General features: G+C 42.1%; 1 protein-coding gene and 1 pseudogene across 6 annotated transcripts in view; one reads left to right on the top strand and one right to left on the bottom strand.

Annotated features, from left to right (window-relative positions):
- Scaf8 (SR-related CTD associated factor 8) overlaps positions 1 to 16,235 on the bottom strand; it is a 181,951-nt gene extending 165,716 nt beyond the window's left edge. For 2 of the 6 annotated variants that reach the window (XR_005869620.1, XR_005869621.1), the window contains exon 1: positions 15,739 to 15,931. Coding sequence is in view for 4 of the 6 variants with exons in the window: in XM_040728412.1 (XP_040584346.1) it covers positions 15,739 to 15,824; positions 16,120 to 16,198 (165 nt within the window). In the remaining 2 variants the exon portion in view is untranslated. Of the gene's footprint in view, positions 1 to 15,738; positions 15,934 to 16,119 lie in introns of those variants that run through there. The other 4 variants (XM_040728412.1, XM_040728411.1, XM_040728410.1 and 1 more) reach the window with 4 other exon arrangements.
- LOC101835472 lies at positions 7,114 to 15,729 on the top strand (annotated as a pseudogene).

Below are 16,235 nucleotides of genomic sequence, written 5' to 3'. Positions count from 1 at the left end.
AAATCTAAAACACTTTTTGAAGTACAAGATATCTAGAAAGAGAAATATTGGTTTTCCAGCATTATAGCCCTAAAGTAGTTTAAGCAGCAGACTTGGTGTTTAGTATGTGTGACACCTGGCTGCACAATCCCCAGCACCAAAATTACAAAGGAAGTAACTACAGACACTAATGGATCAACATGAATTTTGATACGTTTGGTTGGTTGGTTTGGAGGCAGGGTTTCTCTATGTGCCTTTGGAGCCTATCCTAGTACTCACTCTGTAGATCAGACTGGTCTCAAACTCATAAAGATCCACTTGCCTCTGACTCCCAAGTGCTGAGATTAAAGGCATCCATCACCAATGCCTGGCATGTGGGTATATTTTACAGCTAGTCACACTATAAGCATTCTTGTACGGATAACAATTAAAAAACATCCTATTTTTCAAATCTGGCAATTGCCTAAGGATATTATAGTTTTTGAATACTATTCGAAAGGAAAATATTTTAGAATCTAAGTAAACTGAAAATTGCATTTGCAGTGAAAAGTCAACATTCCCTATAGACAAATTTTTTTTGTTTTGGTTTTGGTTTTTCGAGACAGGGTTTCTTTGTGGCTTTGGAGGCTAACCTGGAACTAGCTCTTGTAGACCAGGGTGGTCTCGAACTCACAGAGATCTGCCTGCCTCTGCCTCCCGAGTGCTGGGATTAAAGGCATGTGCCACCAACGCCCGGCGACAAATATTATTTAAAGAACTATACTTAAACCACAAAAGCTTGTACATAAAGGTTCTTTCAAGTCAAATTCTTGGAATGGGAAGGCTAAAAATACTCTTAAGAAGTACACAGTTCAGGTCAAGATGGATAGATAGGTCAAATACATGTCCCCTTCTGGAATCCCTCCCTGATGGCAACTGCAAACCCTGGACTAAACAGAACTATCCATGAGGAAGACCAGTGTCAATTAAGCCTTACACTGACAGTGCAGGCATGAGGAGGCGTTGTGACAGGAGCTAAGCTCCAGAGCAACACATACTCCTCCATCAGGGTTTGAGCCGAATGCTGGCAGAGACCAAAGAACTATGAAGCCAACAAGAGCAAAGCAGCCCATAGAAATCTGCCTGGATCCAATCAGAAGAGCAGAGAAAAGCGATCTGGGAAGATGGCAAGGAGAAGCAGAAAAGGCAAGGAGAGACAGAACTTTTCTTCCCCTTCTCATGCTTCTTTCTTACTGGCTGTAACATGAGCTGAAAGGCAACCCCATTTACAATATGAGCATCTACCCAGGAGCACAAAGAAAAGAAGCACACATTATCTAAGAAATGGAGAGAGGAGGTAGTCCTGTTTGTTTTTTAACAACTTTCTGAATAGAAAACAGAAGAGCCCTAAAAACTAGTCAAGACGGTGGGAACAGGGGACACTCTTCTGAGTCTGAACTAACAAGTCCCGGGCACTTTCTGAACTATGCCTCCATAAAAGACGTCTGAAGAAGCAAAGCAAAGGCTGAGAATCACTGTCAACTACTAGTAACTTTCAGACTACCTCAAGTGAAATATGTGCTAGGTATACTCAAAGGACACTATGACCTCACACTCACTCACAGACACAGAGACAGACACAGACACACACACACACACACACACCAATTAAATGCTAATCTCAAAAGGACAACTACATTGGAGTCCTCAAGAAACTTTAAAGAAAATGGTAAAATGCCCATGCTTCAGTAACACCACACCACTGTTTGTGCAAGCAACCCTAATTAAACTGAGTGGGCCATTAAAAAGGAGGGGCATGAAAGCGGACCTGTTGGGAAGAAAAGGGGGTTCAGAGGAGGTGGGAGGGGGATAGAGGGTAATGGGTGAGTATGACCAAAACATACTATCTACATGACTGAAACTGTCAAAGAAATCAACTTTTAACAAATACTTTAAAGAAATTAAAATTCCTCTCAGTAAGGACAATATGAACCTTTGAAATAAATATGCACACAAGTTTTCAGCACTGAAAGAGAACCTACCAAGGAGGAGTGGGGAGAAATCCCTAGAACACACATAAAGATGGAGAGAGCTAACTCTACAAGTTGTCCTCTGACTTTTCCATGTGTACAATGGCACCACACCCATGCCATGAAAAAACATTTGTAAAGACATTCTTATATATACTTGCCTCATTTATTTATTTATTTATTTATTTATTTGTTTGTTTGTTTGTTTGTTTGTTTTTCAAGACAGGGTTTCTCTGTGGCTTTGGAGGCTGTCCTGGAACTAGCTCTTGTAGACCAGGCTGGCCTCGAATTCACAGAGATCCACCTGCCTCTGCCTCCCAAGTGCTGGGATTAAAGGCGTGCGCCACCAACACCCGGCCCGCCTCATTTGAGAGTTGATCATTAACTCTCTCTTTTATAGTCTCATGGAAAGCCTTATAGACAAAATATTTAAAAAAGAGTCTGAAAGTTTTTAAATTTCTGTTTTGTTTTGAGACAGATCTCTATGTAGGCCAGTCTGTAAACCAGCCAGGGTGGCCTTTGAACTCACAGAAATCTGCTTGCCTCTGCCTCCCAAGTGTTGGGATTAAAGGCATGTGCCCCAATGCCCAATTTCAAACTCTTAAAAATGTGACTAATGAAAAACTGAAGAGATTAAGGAGAAAGGATGAGTACAAGGATTAAAGACGTAATGCAGAGACTGAAAAGGCAGGGAAGGGCAGAAGGATGCAGGATGCACTGGAAAGCAGCCCACTGGACTGCATGACTGAAGACGACACATGAAATCCCACGTTTCTGTGTCAGTTTTTATTCACCAAGTAAACTGAAGTCTAAAAGCAGGAAGTGAATTGAAGAAAAAATTAGATTTGGGGTGACAGCAGCCTGACTGTAAGTATACCTTATGCAAAAAATCTAGGTGATGTGGAATTAAACTCCATAAAACAAAAATTTAAAAAGGAAATAACTCCTGAAGAGGTCATGGGAGAGAGATAAATAAATGCTGACAACTAGAAGAAAAGTACAAGAGTCAAGAGGTCGTAAGATCAAGCTTTCAGAAGGAAGAGGAGCCACATGCAAGAAGAGGACACCAGATCTGTGGCACTCACTCTGCCAACGATCCAGCACTGTCAGGGCTCCTTCAGAAAGGCCCCACAAGACTGACAGTATTTGAATTTTCTCCATTTAAAAACCATGATAACTAAACTAAAATTGATACAGTACCACATCAAGTATGTCATAGACTCATGTCTCAAACACAAAAGTAGCCATGCACGCAGGGCATGCTCACAACAGTATGGCAGCCCATGCCAGTACCTGGTATGGGCACTGAGTAGGAAGAGGAAGCTCAGGGCAGCAAAGATATATAGCAAGCCCTTGTCTTTAAAAAAAGAGAGCAAGAGCAAATGGGCCTGGCAAGAGCACCAGCGGGTTCAATTCACAAGGGCTCAAATGGCAGCTCACAGCTTTAACTCTTCAGGCTCCTGACACACAAGTGACACACGGTGATACACAGACATCTATGCAGACAAAACACCCATAAACATAAAATAAAAAACAACTAAGTAGGGGCTGGAGAGATGGCTAAGAGGTTAAGAGCACTGACTGCTCTTCCAGATGTCCTGAGTTCAATCCCCAGCAACCACATGGTGGCTCACAACCATCTACAATTCAATCTGATGTCCTCTTCTGACATGTAGGCAGAACACTGTATATGTAATATATGTAGTGAGATGGAGACAGGGAGGGATATGACTGGGCGGAGAGGAATATAAGGCAGGAGGAGACGGGAGCTCATTGCAGTGTAGGCAGTCAATCTAAAGCAGTCTGAGGAGTACTGCAGTCAGAGGCAGTCAGTCTGGGAATGCAAGCTGAGGTTTCATAGAGGTAGCTGCAGTCTAGGCAATCAGTCTGAGGACGCATTCAGTCTGAGGATTTCTAGAAATAGGATCACCCCTTTGGTATGAGGATTCAGCAGAGGTAAGAACTAGTGTTTGGCTGTTGTGCTTCTCTGATCTTTCAGCTCCCCTTGCTCAATATCTGACTCTGGATTTTTATTATTAATACTGATTAGAATTCATGCTATACTGTGAGTTGCTTGCTCATCTTGGTAAGTGGTGCTGTAGCAAGCTGAAGATGATGCTTATACAGTAAGCACACTTCAGCTTCGTGGGCCTCAAGCATTGATACAGAAAAGCATACCTACCCTCAGACTGTAGATGCATTCAGGAGAAAGTACCCACCCCTGAACATGCATCTTTTCAGATATAACAAAAGAATCCACACTATTTGAAATGTGTCTTCCTTCTACCTAAGTTTCTCTCAACGATTAACTCTGAACTTCACCATGCTGTTTTGAAGAACGCTAAATAAATGGTTTGATGTCACAAGTGATCACAATCCTAAAGCTATGAAGATGGCCAGGCAGAACAGTGTAGACCTTTCATCCCAGCACTTGTGAGGAAGCTATCTCTGCTGAGTTCCAGGTCAGCCTGTTCCACATAGTTCCAGAACAGCCAGGGCTACAGAGAAATCCTGTCTTAAAAAGAAAGTAAAAGGTAATTAAAGCTAATTTATCTTTAATGATTCAAATTATTAATAAAGAGAAAGCAAAAATGAAATATAAGGAGGAAAAAACAGAACCTAGTTATATTGCAAATGAATAACAGATCACATTAAAAGAGGAAAAAGACCCAACCCAAATTATTTTTTAACTGGTATGTTAACTATATGATTCTCAGGCTAAACAAAAAAAGACAACTATAAAAAAGTATTAAGCCTTAGCTAGTACAGTCTGTTTGCAAAGACATATGCCTTAGCCTTGAAGCTTCTTCTGTGCTTTAGGTCGAGTAAATAACCAGTAAGCATAGTACAGAGTAGTGGGTCAAACAACTCTTTGACAGGGGTCAAAGTTTCTGATAACCTAATATCAGATATTTACATTACAATTATAACTAGCAAAATTACAGTTATAAAATAGCAACAAAAAGCTGGGCGGTGGTGGCGCACACCTTAATCCCAGCACTAGGGAGGCAGAGGCAGGCGGATCTGTCAGTTCCAGACCAGCCTGGTTTACAAAAGCTAGTTCCAAGACAGCCTCCAAAGCCACAGAGAAACCCTGTCTCTCGAAAAACCAAAAAAAGCAACAAAAATAACTTCATGGCTGGGGGTGGGGGGGTAACCACAACATACAGAACTGTATTAAAGGGTTGCAGCATTAGAAAGGTTGAAAACCACTGCTATAGATAATAGAAGTCAGGGTTCTCACTAACAGGAAAGTAAATACAGATGGACCTTGTGAAGGTATGATGAAATCACAGTTTTGTAGATGTGTCTAGAATTGTGTTTGTAAAATAAAATGTCTAGTTTGATCTACTGACACACTTATAGCCACCAAATGAAGCCTGAGTTTCTTGAAGAAATGGCCAGACAAAGTTTAGGCAGGAATAGCTTACAGTATCAGAAAATAAGGGGATATTCCAAAAACGTATTAGTACTTGTCAAAGGGCCAAAAAGGTTGGCTTGAAGAATCTCTGATTAGTCAAAACTGGCCATGGAAGATCTTTAAAGGCCAGTGAACAAAAAAGAATACATGAGTTTACAATAATATACACAATTATATTTACATATAAATTAAGAAAAGGGAAAGCTCTCACAGATGCAAAGAAATACAGACACAACAAACTCAGAAAATAACATTTGGTGACTATATTAGTACTGACACAGGCAAGAAATGAATTTATGCAGCCAGGGGTTGGTGGCACACTCCTTTAATCCCAGCACTCGGAAGGCAGAGGCAGGAGGATCTCTGTTAGTTCCAGGCCAGCCTAGTCTACAGAGCAAATTTCAGGACAGCCTCCAAAAAAATACAGAGAAACCCTGACCCTATCTCAGAAAGAAAAAGAAAAAAAAAAAAAAAAAGAAATGAGTTTATGCTAAAAACAAAAAACAAGTGGGCAAATTTAGGTGATATTTTTTATATTTGCAACAAAATATCTTGCCAATAAGAGAGAAGGTACAAAGGTAGAGAAAGCAGAGAAACCTGTAATCAAGAACCACTATGCCTGCCTGCTGATGACACAGATGCTCGTAAGTCAAGTTGCACAATGCTAATTCTGAAGGACTCCTGCCTAAAATGCATAAAATTATACAGCAATGAGTCAATATGGAGAGAAATCTAAATTGCCCTGCTGTCATCAAACACCACCACTTCAAGCTCTTAGGGGAAAAAAAAAAGAGTAACTTCCAAATTATGAGATAAAACATTAAAGTGTGGTATAGAGGGAAGACTGTGGGTACAATATATAGCTAAATTAGGCAAAAATCTCTCAATGTTAACCTCCCAATGGATAATACTGTGTTATGATTAAACAAATATCCTTTTAAAAGAAAATAAACAGCTATTCAGAGGAAACTGGCACTTTGAATTGGAATTTACTCTCAAAAATTCAGGAAAAAGAGTTGTGTTCGTATACTGTAAAGAGAAAGAAAGAAAGCAAATGTGGCCAGGCCGTGTTGGCGCACGCCTTTAATCCCAGCACTCGGGAGGCAGAGGCAGGCAGATCTCTGTGAGTTCGAGACCAGCCTGGTCTACAAGTGCTAGCTAGTTCCAGGACAGCCTCCAAAGCCACAGAGAAACCCTGGCTTGGAAAAAAAACAAAAAACAAAAAAGAAAGCAAATGTGTTTAACACCAAGATCTGGGCTAGAGATAGAGAGATGGTGCAGCAGTCCTCCTTCAGAGGACTCAGTTCAACCCTCAGCACCCAGTGTCTCAGAGCCATCTAATTCCAGTGGCAGGGGATCCGACACTCTCTTCTGACTCCTGTGAGGCACCCACTTGATACACATCACACACACAAGCAAAGCACTCAAACATTTGGACATGATGTCAATTAAGCTACTAAAAAATTAACCAATGGGCCTCCTTACAAAAGGTAAGGAAGAGGACTGGAGGCATCTTGCCACCCCGCCCCCCCAATCACGATCCCAGGTCAGGTTGCTGGGTACCTCTGGTTCGAACAGAACTCATAGGCAGTGTGACCTAATCCGCAGCGAGAACCTACGCATTGGGTTGCTTGTATTAGTGTACTCCCAGGCTTTTTACATTTACAAATGTCTGAGCTGATCCTTGTCTTTATATCTGCAAAAATGGGCAAGTTCATGAAACCCTAGACAGTGGTGTTGGTCTTGTCTGAACAATACTCCAGACAAAGAGCCACCATCATGAACAGTAATGATGATGACACTTCAGATCATACTTATATCCATGTGTTGGTTGGTGGCTGGAACTGACAGCTGCCACCAGAAGGAAAATCACCAAAAGATCAAAGTCCTTTGTGAAAGTTTATAATTATGTCACCTCATGCCCACAAGGTGCTCTGTGGATATCCTCCCCTTAGACAAAACTGTTGTCAACAAGGATGTCTGTAGAGACCAAGCTCTGAAACACAAGACCAGGCAGGAGGCTAAGGTCAAGTCTGAGGAACGGTGGAAGACAAGGCAGAACAAATGGTTTTTCCACAAGCTTTGCATGGTTTTTCCACAAGCTTTGCATTTAGGTATATTTTTGTTTTGTCAGTAAATTTTTTTAAAAAAAGAAAAAACCACAAAGGCTAATTCACACCTTTCTTTCTGTCCGAATACCTACAAAAAGTGCATTTCTTTGGTAAAAATCACAATGGCTGATATCAGTTTCCCATCTACAAATGGAATAGCACCCCCCATCCTTTTATACAGCTCTCCTAAAGAGTGCCTGAAACACAGCAACTGTTTGGGAGGAGGCAGAGTTTAAACAATAAACACAAATGAACTACCTTAATTCAAACACTGTCAACTTTATGGCATCAACAGAATTACTCAATTAAAGAAAGTCATTACATCAGTTTGGGGTAACCTTTACAGTATCACTATATAGAGATTTCTACATTACTGCCTAGGTTGTATAACTTCAACTTTTTGTACTTTAGCTGTAAGGAAGAAAACGAGCTCTGAGGAACACATCAAATTCAGAAGGTATTAAAATAAAGATACCAATTTTTGCCAGGCGGTGGTGGCGCATGCTTTTAATCCCAGCACTCCGGAGGCAGAGGCAGGCGGATCTCTGTGAGTTCGAGGCCAGGCTGGACCGACAGCCTCCAAAACAATACAGAGAAACCCTGTCTCGTAAAATAAAAAAATAAAAAAAAGATAATGTCTGAGGTACTTCTTAACTCACAGTGGGTATACTTACAAACCCATGGGTTGTCAGTTCTTATAACATAGAATTATAAAGATGAAATAAATGCATAAAATCTGAATCACAAGGAACAAATATATTCACCATCAAGTCTGAAACAGACCACGTAAGCACTCACAGGCACAGAACACTGCTCCCCAGCACTCACAGATACAGAACCCTGCTCACCAACTCTGATTTCTGAGACATGTGTAGCATAACTAACCTCTAGGAAAACTAAAATATGATTTAGTTTTGTTTCTCCATTTCTGTAGCATACATCATTAATTTATTTCCAACCCTTAAGTTATGAGGTCTGTAAGTAACTCATATCAATGAAAATGTAGGGAAACTACATAATACAGAATGCAGGTAAATTTAATGCAAATTTATGACATATGCTTACTATTAAGCCCAGTAACTTTTCCTTCCCCATTTTTAAAGAAATTCCAACATTTCTCATAAAGCAATTATCTTTTATTCCCTATGTGATCTTTTGAAGACTACTAACATATTTAAAGCAGCAAACTCGACCTGCTTGCCAAGTACTGCCCATACAAGCAATACAGAACTTCACTATCAAGTACACCTAGCACTTCCCAGAGCCTGCCTTAGTGGTCAGTCACCTTCCTATGGTTCTCGTGTTCGTGCTGCTGGGAAAGCAGTCCGTACAAGAAGAAGTAGAGGCACAGCCCTGAGAAAGGAGCAGAGAAAGACACTGAGAAAACAAAACAGACAAAACGAGCTCACTGAAGAGTCTGAGCTCAGCCAGTGTTCAAGGTCATTGTTGATCACACTTTTATCATATCACAGGGTCAGAAACTGTCCAGTTACAGCAAATATGGCCTAGAAAGAGATATCTAAAATCGCATATGGAACTAATAAAATCAATTCTCTAAAGTACTCACTGCAAATGATCAATAAAATATGACTGTTAGGAGAATGAAGATATACAAGTCCCTTAAATATCAACAGACTTATTCTATCTAACAAACTTAATACTAGTATAGAACACCATGATTTAATAATCTATGAAATGGATTTCAATAGTGACAATTTTTTTGTAATCTTGAATGGTTGTGGCATATATACTCTGAAATCATACAATATCAAAATCTATTCAATCTGAATCATTACTGTAGTCTAAATCTTTATTACTGTGGGTAAGAAAAAAACTATTAGTGTATAATCATTTTAAAACACTAAATCTAAAACAGGCCTGAACACAATTACTATTCAACATAAAATTCCGGTATGTTCTAATTGGAAACCTCATTACAGAAGTCCTGCCCCCTCATCCTACTCCCAATGAAAATTAAAAATAAATTAAGAGTTCTGACTTAAATTTTTTCACCTAGCCCAGCAGTGATGGCATATGCCTTTATTCCCAGAACTAGGGAGGCAGAGGCAGGTGGATCTCTGTGAGTCCAAGGCCAGCCTGGTCTACGAAGCAACAAAGAGAAACCCTGTCTCAAAAAGCCAAAGAATTTTTCACCTAATCTATATTTCTACAATGCCCTAAAATTTACCTTTAAAAGCAATGCCTGAGAGGCATACTACGTTCTCGAAAATTTAATTATATTCTATTAGTCAAACATTCTTCCCACTAAAAGAATATCCAAGCTAAAAAAACAAAATCACTTATGCATTTTAAAACCATGTGTTCAGAAATATTAGCTACTTCAGTACCTAGTAAACAATCATTCCCTCACTGACTTGAAACGTGCTCATGTGGGCTCCATGCTATATTCTAAATGCCCTGCTGTGTGCCCCAAATCTGAAGCAACACTTCATCACTGTTCTCATTAAGCTTGTAACCTGGGGAAAGACTAAAACGTCAAAGTAGAATCATTATTAGGAGAGTACAAAGTGCTCTAAGACACTTTAATGAAACCTAAATCCATGATTCTCAACCAAGATTACGTTACTCCTCCCTTAAGGGATAATTGATAAATGCCTGAAGACAGAGTTGGATGCCACCAACAGGGAGGGTACTACATAGCATCTGGGGTGTTAAAAGCTGGGATGCTGCCAAATGACCTACACTTCACAAGACTGCTTGCTCCTCACAGCAAATAACTATGCAGCCCCAAATATCACAGTACAAAGTTAAGAAGCACTGATCCAAACCACTAGGGTCCTGTCAGTAAAGGCATCCTTAGTTTTAAAACACTAAGTATGTTCATCTTTAAAAAGATTTCAACAAGGTAGAAAAGAAACTTACAGCCTGATACAACTAACCAAACTTCCCTACAAAACAAAACAGGAAAAGGGTGACATACGCCTATGAGATGAAAATCAAAAACAAAAGTTTTACAAATGTTTCCCATAAATGTTTTCCCTGTGCCACAAATAAAGCAAAAACTCACAAACCAAAATAAACTTAGCATGTTATTCTACCGTTTTCATTTGTTTCGACCAACGCATGGCTACTACTAGATATTGGTGGGCCTGCCTATTAAAAGCTCTATAGTTACACAGATTGCCCACTCCGAATACGAGACTAGACGTGAAGGAAAATTTGGACTATGAAAATGTACTGGGTATGAGTCTTAAAGTGTACATCCTAGAATGGTTCAGAGTGAGCTATCCAATAACCAACGGGTGCCAACGAGATGAGCACTACAGACTTCGGCATCCTAACAATGATAGCTAGGGTCAGATATGCTGACACATGCCTGTGATCTCATCTAGCCCTGGCAGGCGGAGGCAAGAGGGTTCCCCCAATTCTAGACTAGCCTCTACAAAGAGGGCAGCCACGACTACCAGACTATCCCAAAATCAGACTGGTCAATTTTCAGAAAGATGAAAATAGAATCTTTCCACAATTTATCAACTGAGGTAAATCTAAGAGTTAAACTGCAATTCATTTTCTAGCATATCTTAAATCCTACCTTCTACTCAGCCAACTCAGAGCTAGACATGAAACACAGCATGGGGCAAGTAGTCTTCACCAACATCACCAGTTAGAAAAGCAACCCACAGAAACTCATCACTGAAGCCATCCTAGTTTTTTTCTTTTGGTTTGTGTTTATTTGTTTGTTTGTTTGTTTTCGAGACAGGGTTTCTCTGTATAGCTTTGGAGCCTGTCCTGGAACTCGCTCTGTAGACCAGGTTGGCCTAGAATCCACAGACATCCACCTGCCCACCACCTAGCATTGTTAATTTTTTTGACAGTGTAAAAAATATGGTTCAGTCTGGCCTAGAACAAAATATGTAGCCCAGGCCAGCTCAAATTCAGAGTAATCCTCCTGTCTCAACCTCCTAGGTGCTGAAATTACTAGTGTGTGTCAGGACACCCAACTTTCATATTTTAAGTACTTGAAGGTTTAAAACTGTCTTGCTAATAAACCATAATGATATTCTTTGACCTAGTCAAGAGTGTGGTGACACACACCAGTAATCCTGTAAACTTTTAAGTTCTTAAATTAAATGACTCAAATACGGAAATAAGATTCACCTCCTCTGGTTTTGTCCAGGCATAACCACTGCTAATCCACTCTTAAACTTTTCATGCATTATCTTAAGAGTGTGTTTTAAGAATTTCATCTCCAACTGCACTGAAATTTTCTAAAGAAGATATCATGTAAAACCATTCTTTCCTTTTGTTTTTTAAAAAAACGAGGCAGATGAGGCCCCTGTCAGAATGACCTCCATGCAGTTAGCAATCTCTGCATGCAGAGCATGGACAGCAGTTCACATGAAGATGCTAGCTACCAAGAACACTCAAGGCAGTCCCAAGTCGTCCATACAGTTAAGCTGTCCTTCTCACTAGGTGCAGTGGACTCCAAGTCACTGTAAGAAGTGAATACCTGTAACAGCAGCAACTACAATTCCTGGCAACGATTAATCCATGTTCAGTTTAGCTGCTCCACTGAAGCTTTGATTCTCAGGGAGTCTTCCAAAATAAGGACAACTTTCTCTCATTGTATCAAATTGACAATAATGCTGGGCGATGGTGCCGCACGCCTTTAATCCCAGCACTTGAGAGGCAGGGGCAGGCGGATCTCTCTGAATTCCAGGCCAGCCTGGTCTATAGTGCCAGTTCCAGGGCAGGTTCCAAAGCTACAGAGAAACCCTGTCTCAAAAAAAAAAAAATAGAAGAAAACAAAACAAAACAGAATTGACAATAATGGCCATGGAAATAACTCTCATTCAACTCATGACAATGAAGAGGAATTCACCACAAAAACTCTTGAATAAAGGATCTCCTGATACAGTATCTTTAATATAGTTATGAAAGACAGAGAAATACTTTGAGAAATTATGATAGGAGGAAGCTGACAGAGGATGATGACACAGACTAATTTTGTTTTACATTTTGCAGATTAACTAAAAAAAAAAGGGCTGTATTCTTAGTACACAATGTCTAGCATCTTATTTTCAAGATAATGTCCTCTGCTAAACAGGAAATAAGACTGGGGTTAAGTCAGTCTTATAAAACCTAAGAATTAGCAAGCCTTTGCTAAGCATTTCATATTTTAAACATCTGTTTGTTTTGTTTTTGTTTCAGACAGGGCTGTACAATGTGGTCCCGTCTAGCCTAGAAAAAAGTATGTAGCCCAGGCCAGCTCAAATTCAGAGCAATTCTCCTGCCTCAACCTCCTAGGTGCTGGAATTACTAGTGTATGTCAGGATAATAGAAAAAAGTATGTAGCCCAGGCCAGCTCAAATTCAGAGCAATTCTCCTGCCTCAACCTCCTAGGTGCTGGAATTACTAGTGTATGTCAGGATAATAGAAAAAAGTATGTAGCCCAGGCCAGCTCAAATTCAGAGCAATTCTCCTGCCTCAACCTCCTAGGTGCTGGAATTACTAGTGTATGTCAGGATACCCAACTCTCATATTTTAAGTACTTGAAGGTTTAAAACTGTCTTGCTAACAAACAGTAATGACAATTCTTTGAACTAGCCCAGAGTGTGGTGCCACACACCTGTGATTCTAGCACTCAGGAAGGTGAACCAACAACAAGACCCTGCCTCAACAATACTAATGACAGCTATTACTATCATGAGCTAAATTTTGATGCCTTAAAAGCCAAATTCATGCGAGCACTTGAAAACATGATTTCCTCCCAAGCCTGTAATTCGGACTCCTTTTCATTTCTGTACTTTGCAAAACATGACTTAATAGAACAGTAATGAATGAGCTGTCCCGGGGCTGGATTGTAGTAACAAAACACGCACTACAGCAGCAACACACACACAATATTATAATCAGTATCTTCTTTCCCAAATTCACAAGGCTATGCATTTCGTACTTAAACAAAAGTATACAGAGCCAAGCTTGGTGCAAGCCTAGAACCCTGCTCCTAGAGAAGCTGAGGCAGGAGGATCACATAATAAACACAAGTCTTATCTGGACTACAGGGTGAGCTCAAGTGCTACCTAGACAATCTAAATAAGAATTTCTCTCAAAATAAAAAAGAGGACTGGGATAGTCTAACTCAGTGGTGTGGCCCTCACCTGAGCATGGAAAGGGCCCTTCGTTCAATTTGCAATCTGACATAGGTTCTGGATGTTTCCTAAACATATTTATCTTCCTCAACTTGGAGTTAATCCCATTATAAATCACCTTAAAAGTTTACATATTAAGATGGAAAGGTAAAGATTTAAGTTGTCTGAAATCCTTAGGGGAAAGAGAGGAATGGAAGAGTGCTACACACTAAAATTGGACCCAAACTCTCCTCCAATAGACACAAAGGGAAAAAGAGGTAGGCATCCAAAAGTGTGTAACAGCCAGGCTCCTTATCCTTTCAACTAAAATGGACAGCCCGCCCATTCCTCCTCCACGCTACTCTACCATGGCCTCAGAGCACTAATACTTGTTTACACCAATCATTGTGGGATCTCCTGTAAAACCCTGGGGAGAAGGGAAGACACATTAGGGATCTCTTAAACAAAGAGGGAAAGTCACCAGAAAGGAAAAGTGCTAAGTCCAGTAACTTGGAAACAAGAGAATGGAGGGGGTTTTGTTTAGTTTTGATAGAGGGTCTCTATATTATAGCTCTGGCTGTCCTAGAACTCGCTCTGTAGACCAGGCTGGCCTTGAATACAGAGATTCACATGCCTCTGCCTCTGCCTCAGTGCTGAGATCAAGTTCCACTAAGGGAGATTTTTGTAACTAAAGAACTTGAATATTAATGCTGTATGCAGCAAACAAAAAAGCCAAGTGGCTATTTGTTATACAGTTATAAAACATTAAAATTAGCTAATTGTAATTTCACTAAATTCCTTTTATTCCATATTCTAAATATAGATCATTGGGTGAGAGGATTAAGTTTTATATAAGGGAATATCTGACCAAGTTATCAGTTACAAATTCACAAGCTTCTTAAATGCACTGCTCTCATTATCAGCAAGTTGACCACTACTTAAAGTAATATGCATAATTAAAATGGCATGAACTTAACTTTTAACCTCTGTTTCCTATGTGCTACCTTAAACAGAAAAAAATTAAGATGAAATTGCAGAAAGGCATTTAAAAACACTGTCCCATTTGGACATCCATAAATGCTATCTTAACAGATCATGTACTTAAGACATTAATTGTCATATTACTGAGTAAAAGCATCAGCACGTCCAAAACAAAAGTTCTGAGAACTATGCTAATTAGTTAACCTACATCTCAATATTTTTCTAAGAGGTACAAGACTACAAGGCCAATGGAGACTCGGCTTGTATTTGCTACATTTAATGTTTGAATTAAGTCTTAAGTGATATTGTTCCTTAAAAAGAAATTCATTTTCCCCGGAAGCTCAGTACATTCAGCAAACAGTGAAAACAGGACACCTACCTTTAAATATGTATGTATGTATGTATGAATGTATATGTATGTATATGTATGCTTAACTTGACACGTGAATGGCAAATGATTCTCCCAGCTTCTTCCCTGCTGGGTGTACAATTTGTCTTTCTCCCTAACTGATGATCAGAAGGGCAAGTAGAAATAGGAAAAGAGGGGGAAGGGGAGAGGAGAGGAAGAGAGGGAGGTAAGAGACGGAGAGAGGGAGGTATGGGAGGGAGGAAGGGAGGGAGGGAGATCACAGAATAATGTTGCCTCCCTACCAACCATCCAATTAGCTAAGTCCCTGGCTGGCGAGTTACCGAGTCAACAGAACCTCAATAATAAACACTACACGTAACGTGACTTTCGGATCCCCACCCCGTGGGTCCTCTCCCAGGCCTCGCGTCCGTGTGTCAGCTTCCTCGGTCACCCGGGAGGACCTGCAGAGTGATGTCCTGCAACAGTTCAGACCCTGCCAGGGCCACGGGCTGCGGGCGGACCAGGCTCCGCTGGAACCCACCGCGGAGCGTGGCGCGGCCGCCTCGGGAGCCGGCCCGGCCTCCCGCCCTCCCCCGGCCCTCCCCCTGCCCTGCCCGGCCCGGGGAGGGGCGCGGGCCGTTCCCCTCCCCCACGGCCGCCCGGCCGCCTTCGCCCCACCCGGGGGGGAACTGCGGCCCGCGCCCTGGCTCGCTCGGCACGCGAACCCCGGGCCGGGCCGGGCCGGGCCGGGTCGGGTCGGGCCGAGCCTGGCGGGAGGCCGGGCTGAGGTACGAACCTCGCTGTTGAAGGTCTTCACGGCCTCCATGTTGCCTGCGCAGAGGCCCGGGGCCCGGCGAAGGAAGAGGCGGCGGCCGGCGCGTTGCGTGCGGAAGGGCGGGCGGGCGGACGGGCGGGCGACGGGCCCGGGAGGCCGCGCAGCGAGGCGAGCAGGCGACGCTCCTCAGCGCCGGCGAGGCCCCGGCATGGCCGCGGGGCGGGCGCAGCGAGCAGGACGGAGGCCGCCGGGGCGGGTCGGCGGCGGGGGAGGGGCTGGCGCGGCGCCTTCGCTGCTTCTCCGCCCCGCTCGGCAGCGGCCTCCACGCTCAGGCCCCGGTCCCCTCCGCTCCCCACCCCCTTGCCCTCCTTCCTCTTCCTCCCACGGGCTCCTGTGTCCCCTCCCTGCCGCCCAGGCCGCGGGAACCTGCAGCGCGCAGCGAAGACACAGGAGGAAGCGCTGACCGCGGCGGCTGCGGCATCCAATATGGCGGACGCGGTCGGGCCGCGCACTCGGAG

The sequence above is a fragment of the Mesocricetus auratus genome, unplaced genomic scaffold, assembly GCF_017639785.1.
Source record: "Mesocricetus auratus isolate SY011 unplaced genomic scaffold, BCM_Maur_2.0 Super-Scaffold_100018, whole genome shotgun sequence".
Lineage (NCBI taxonomy): Eukaryota > Metazoa > Chordata > Mammalia > Rodentia > Cricetidae > Mesocricetus > Mesocricetus auratus.
The sequence above is the reverse complement of the archived record's forward strand: the minus strand, read 5'-3'. Positions and strand labels throughout refer to the sequence as shown.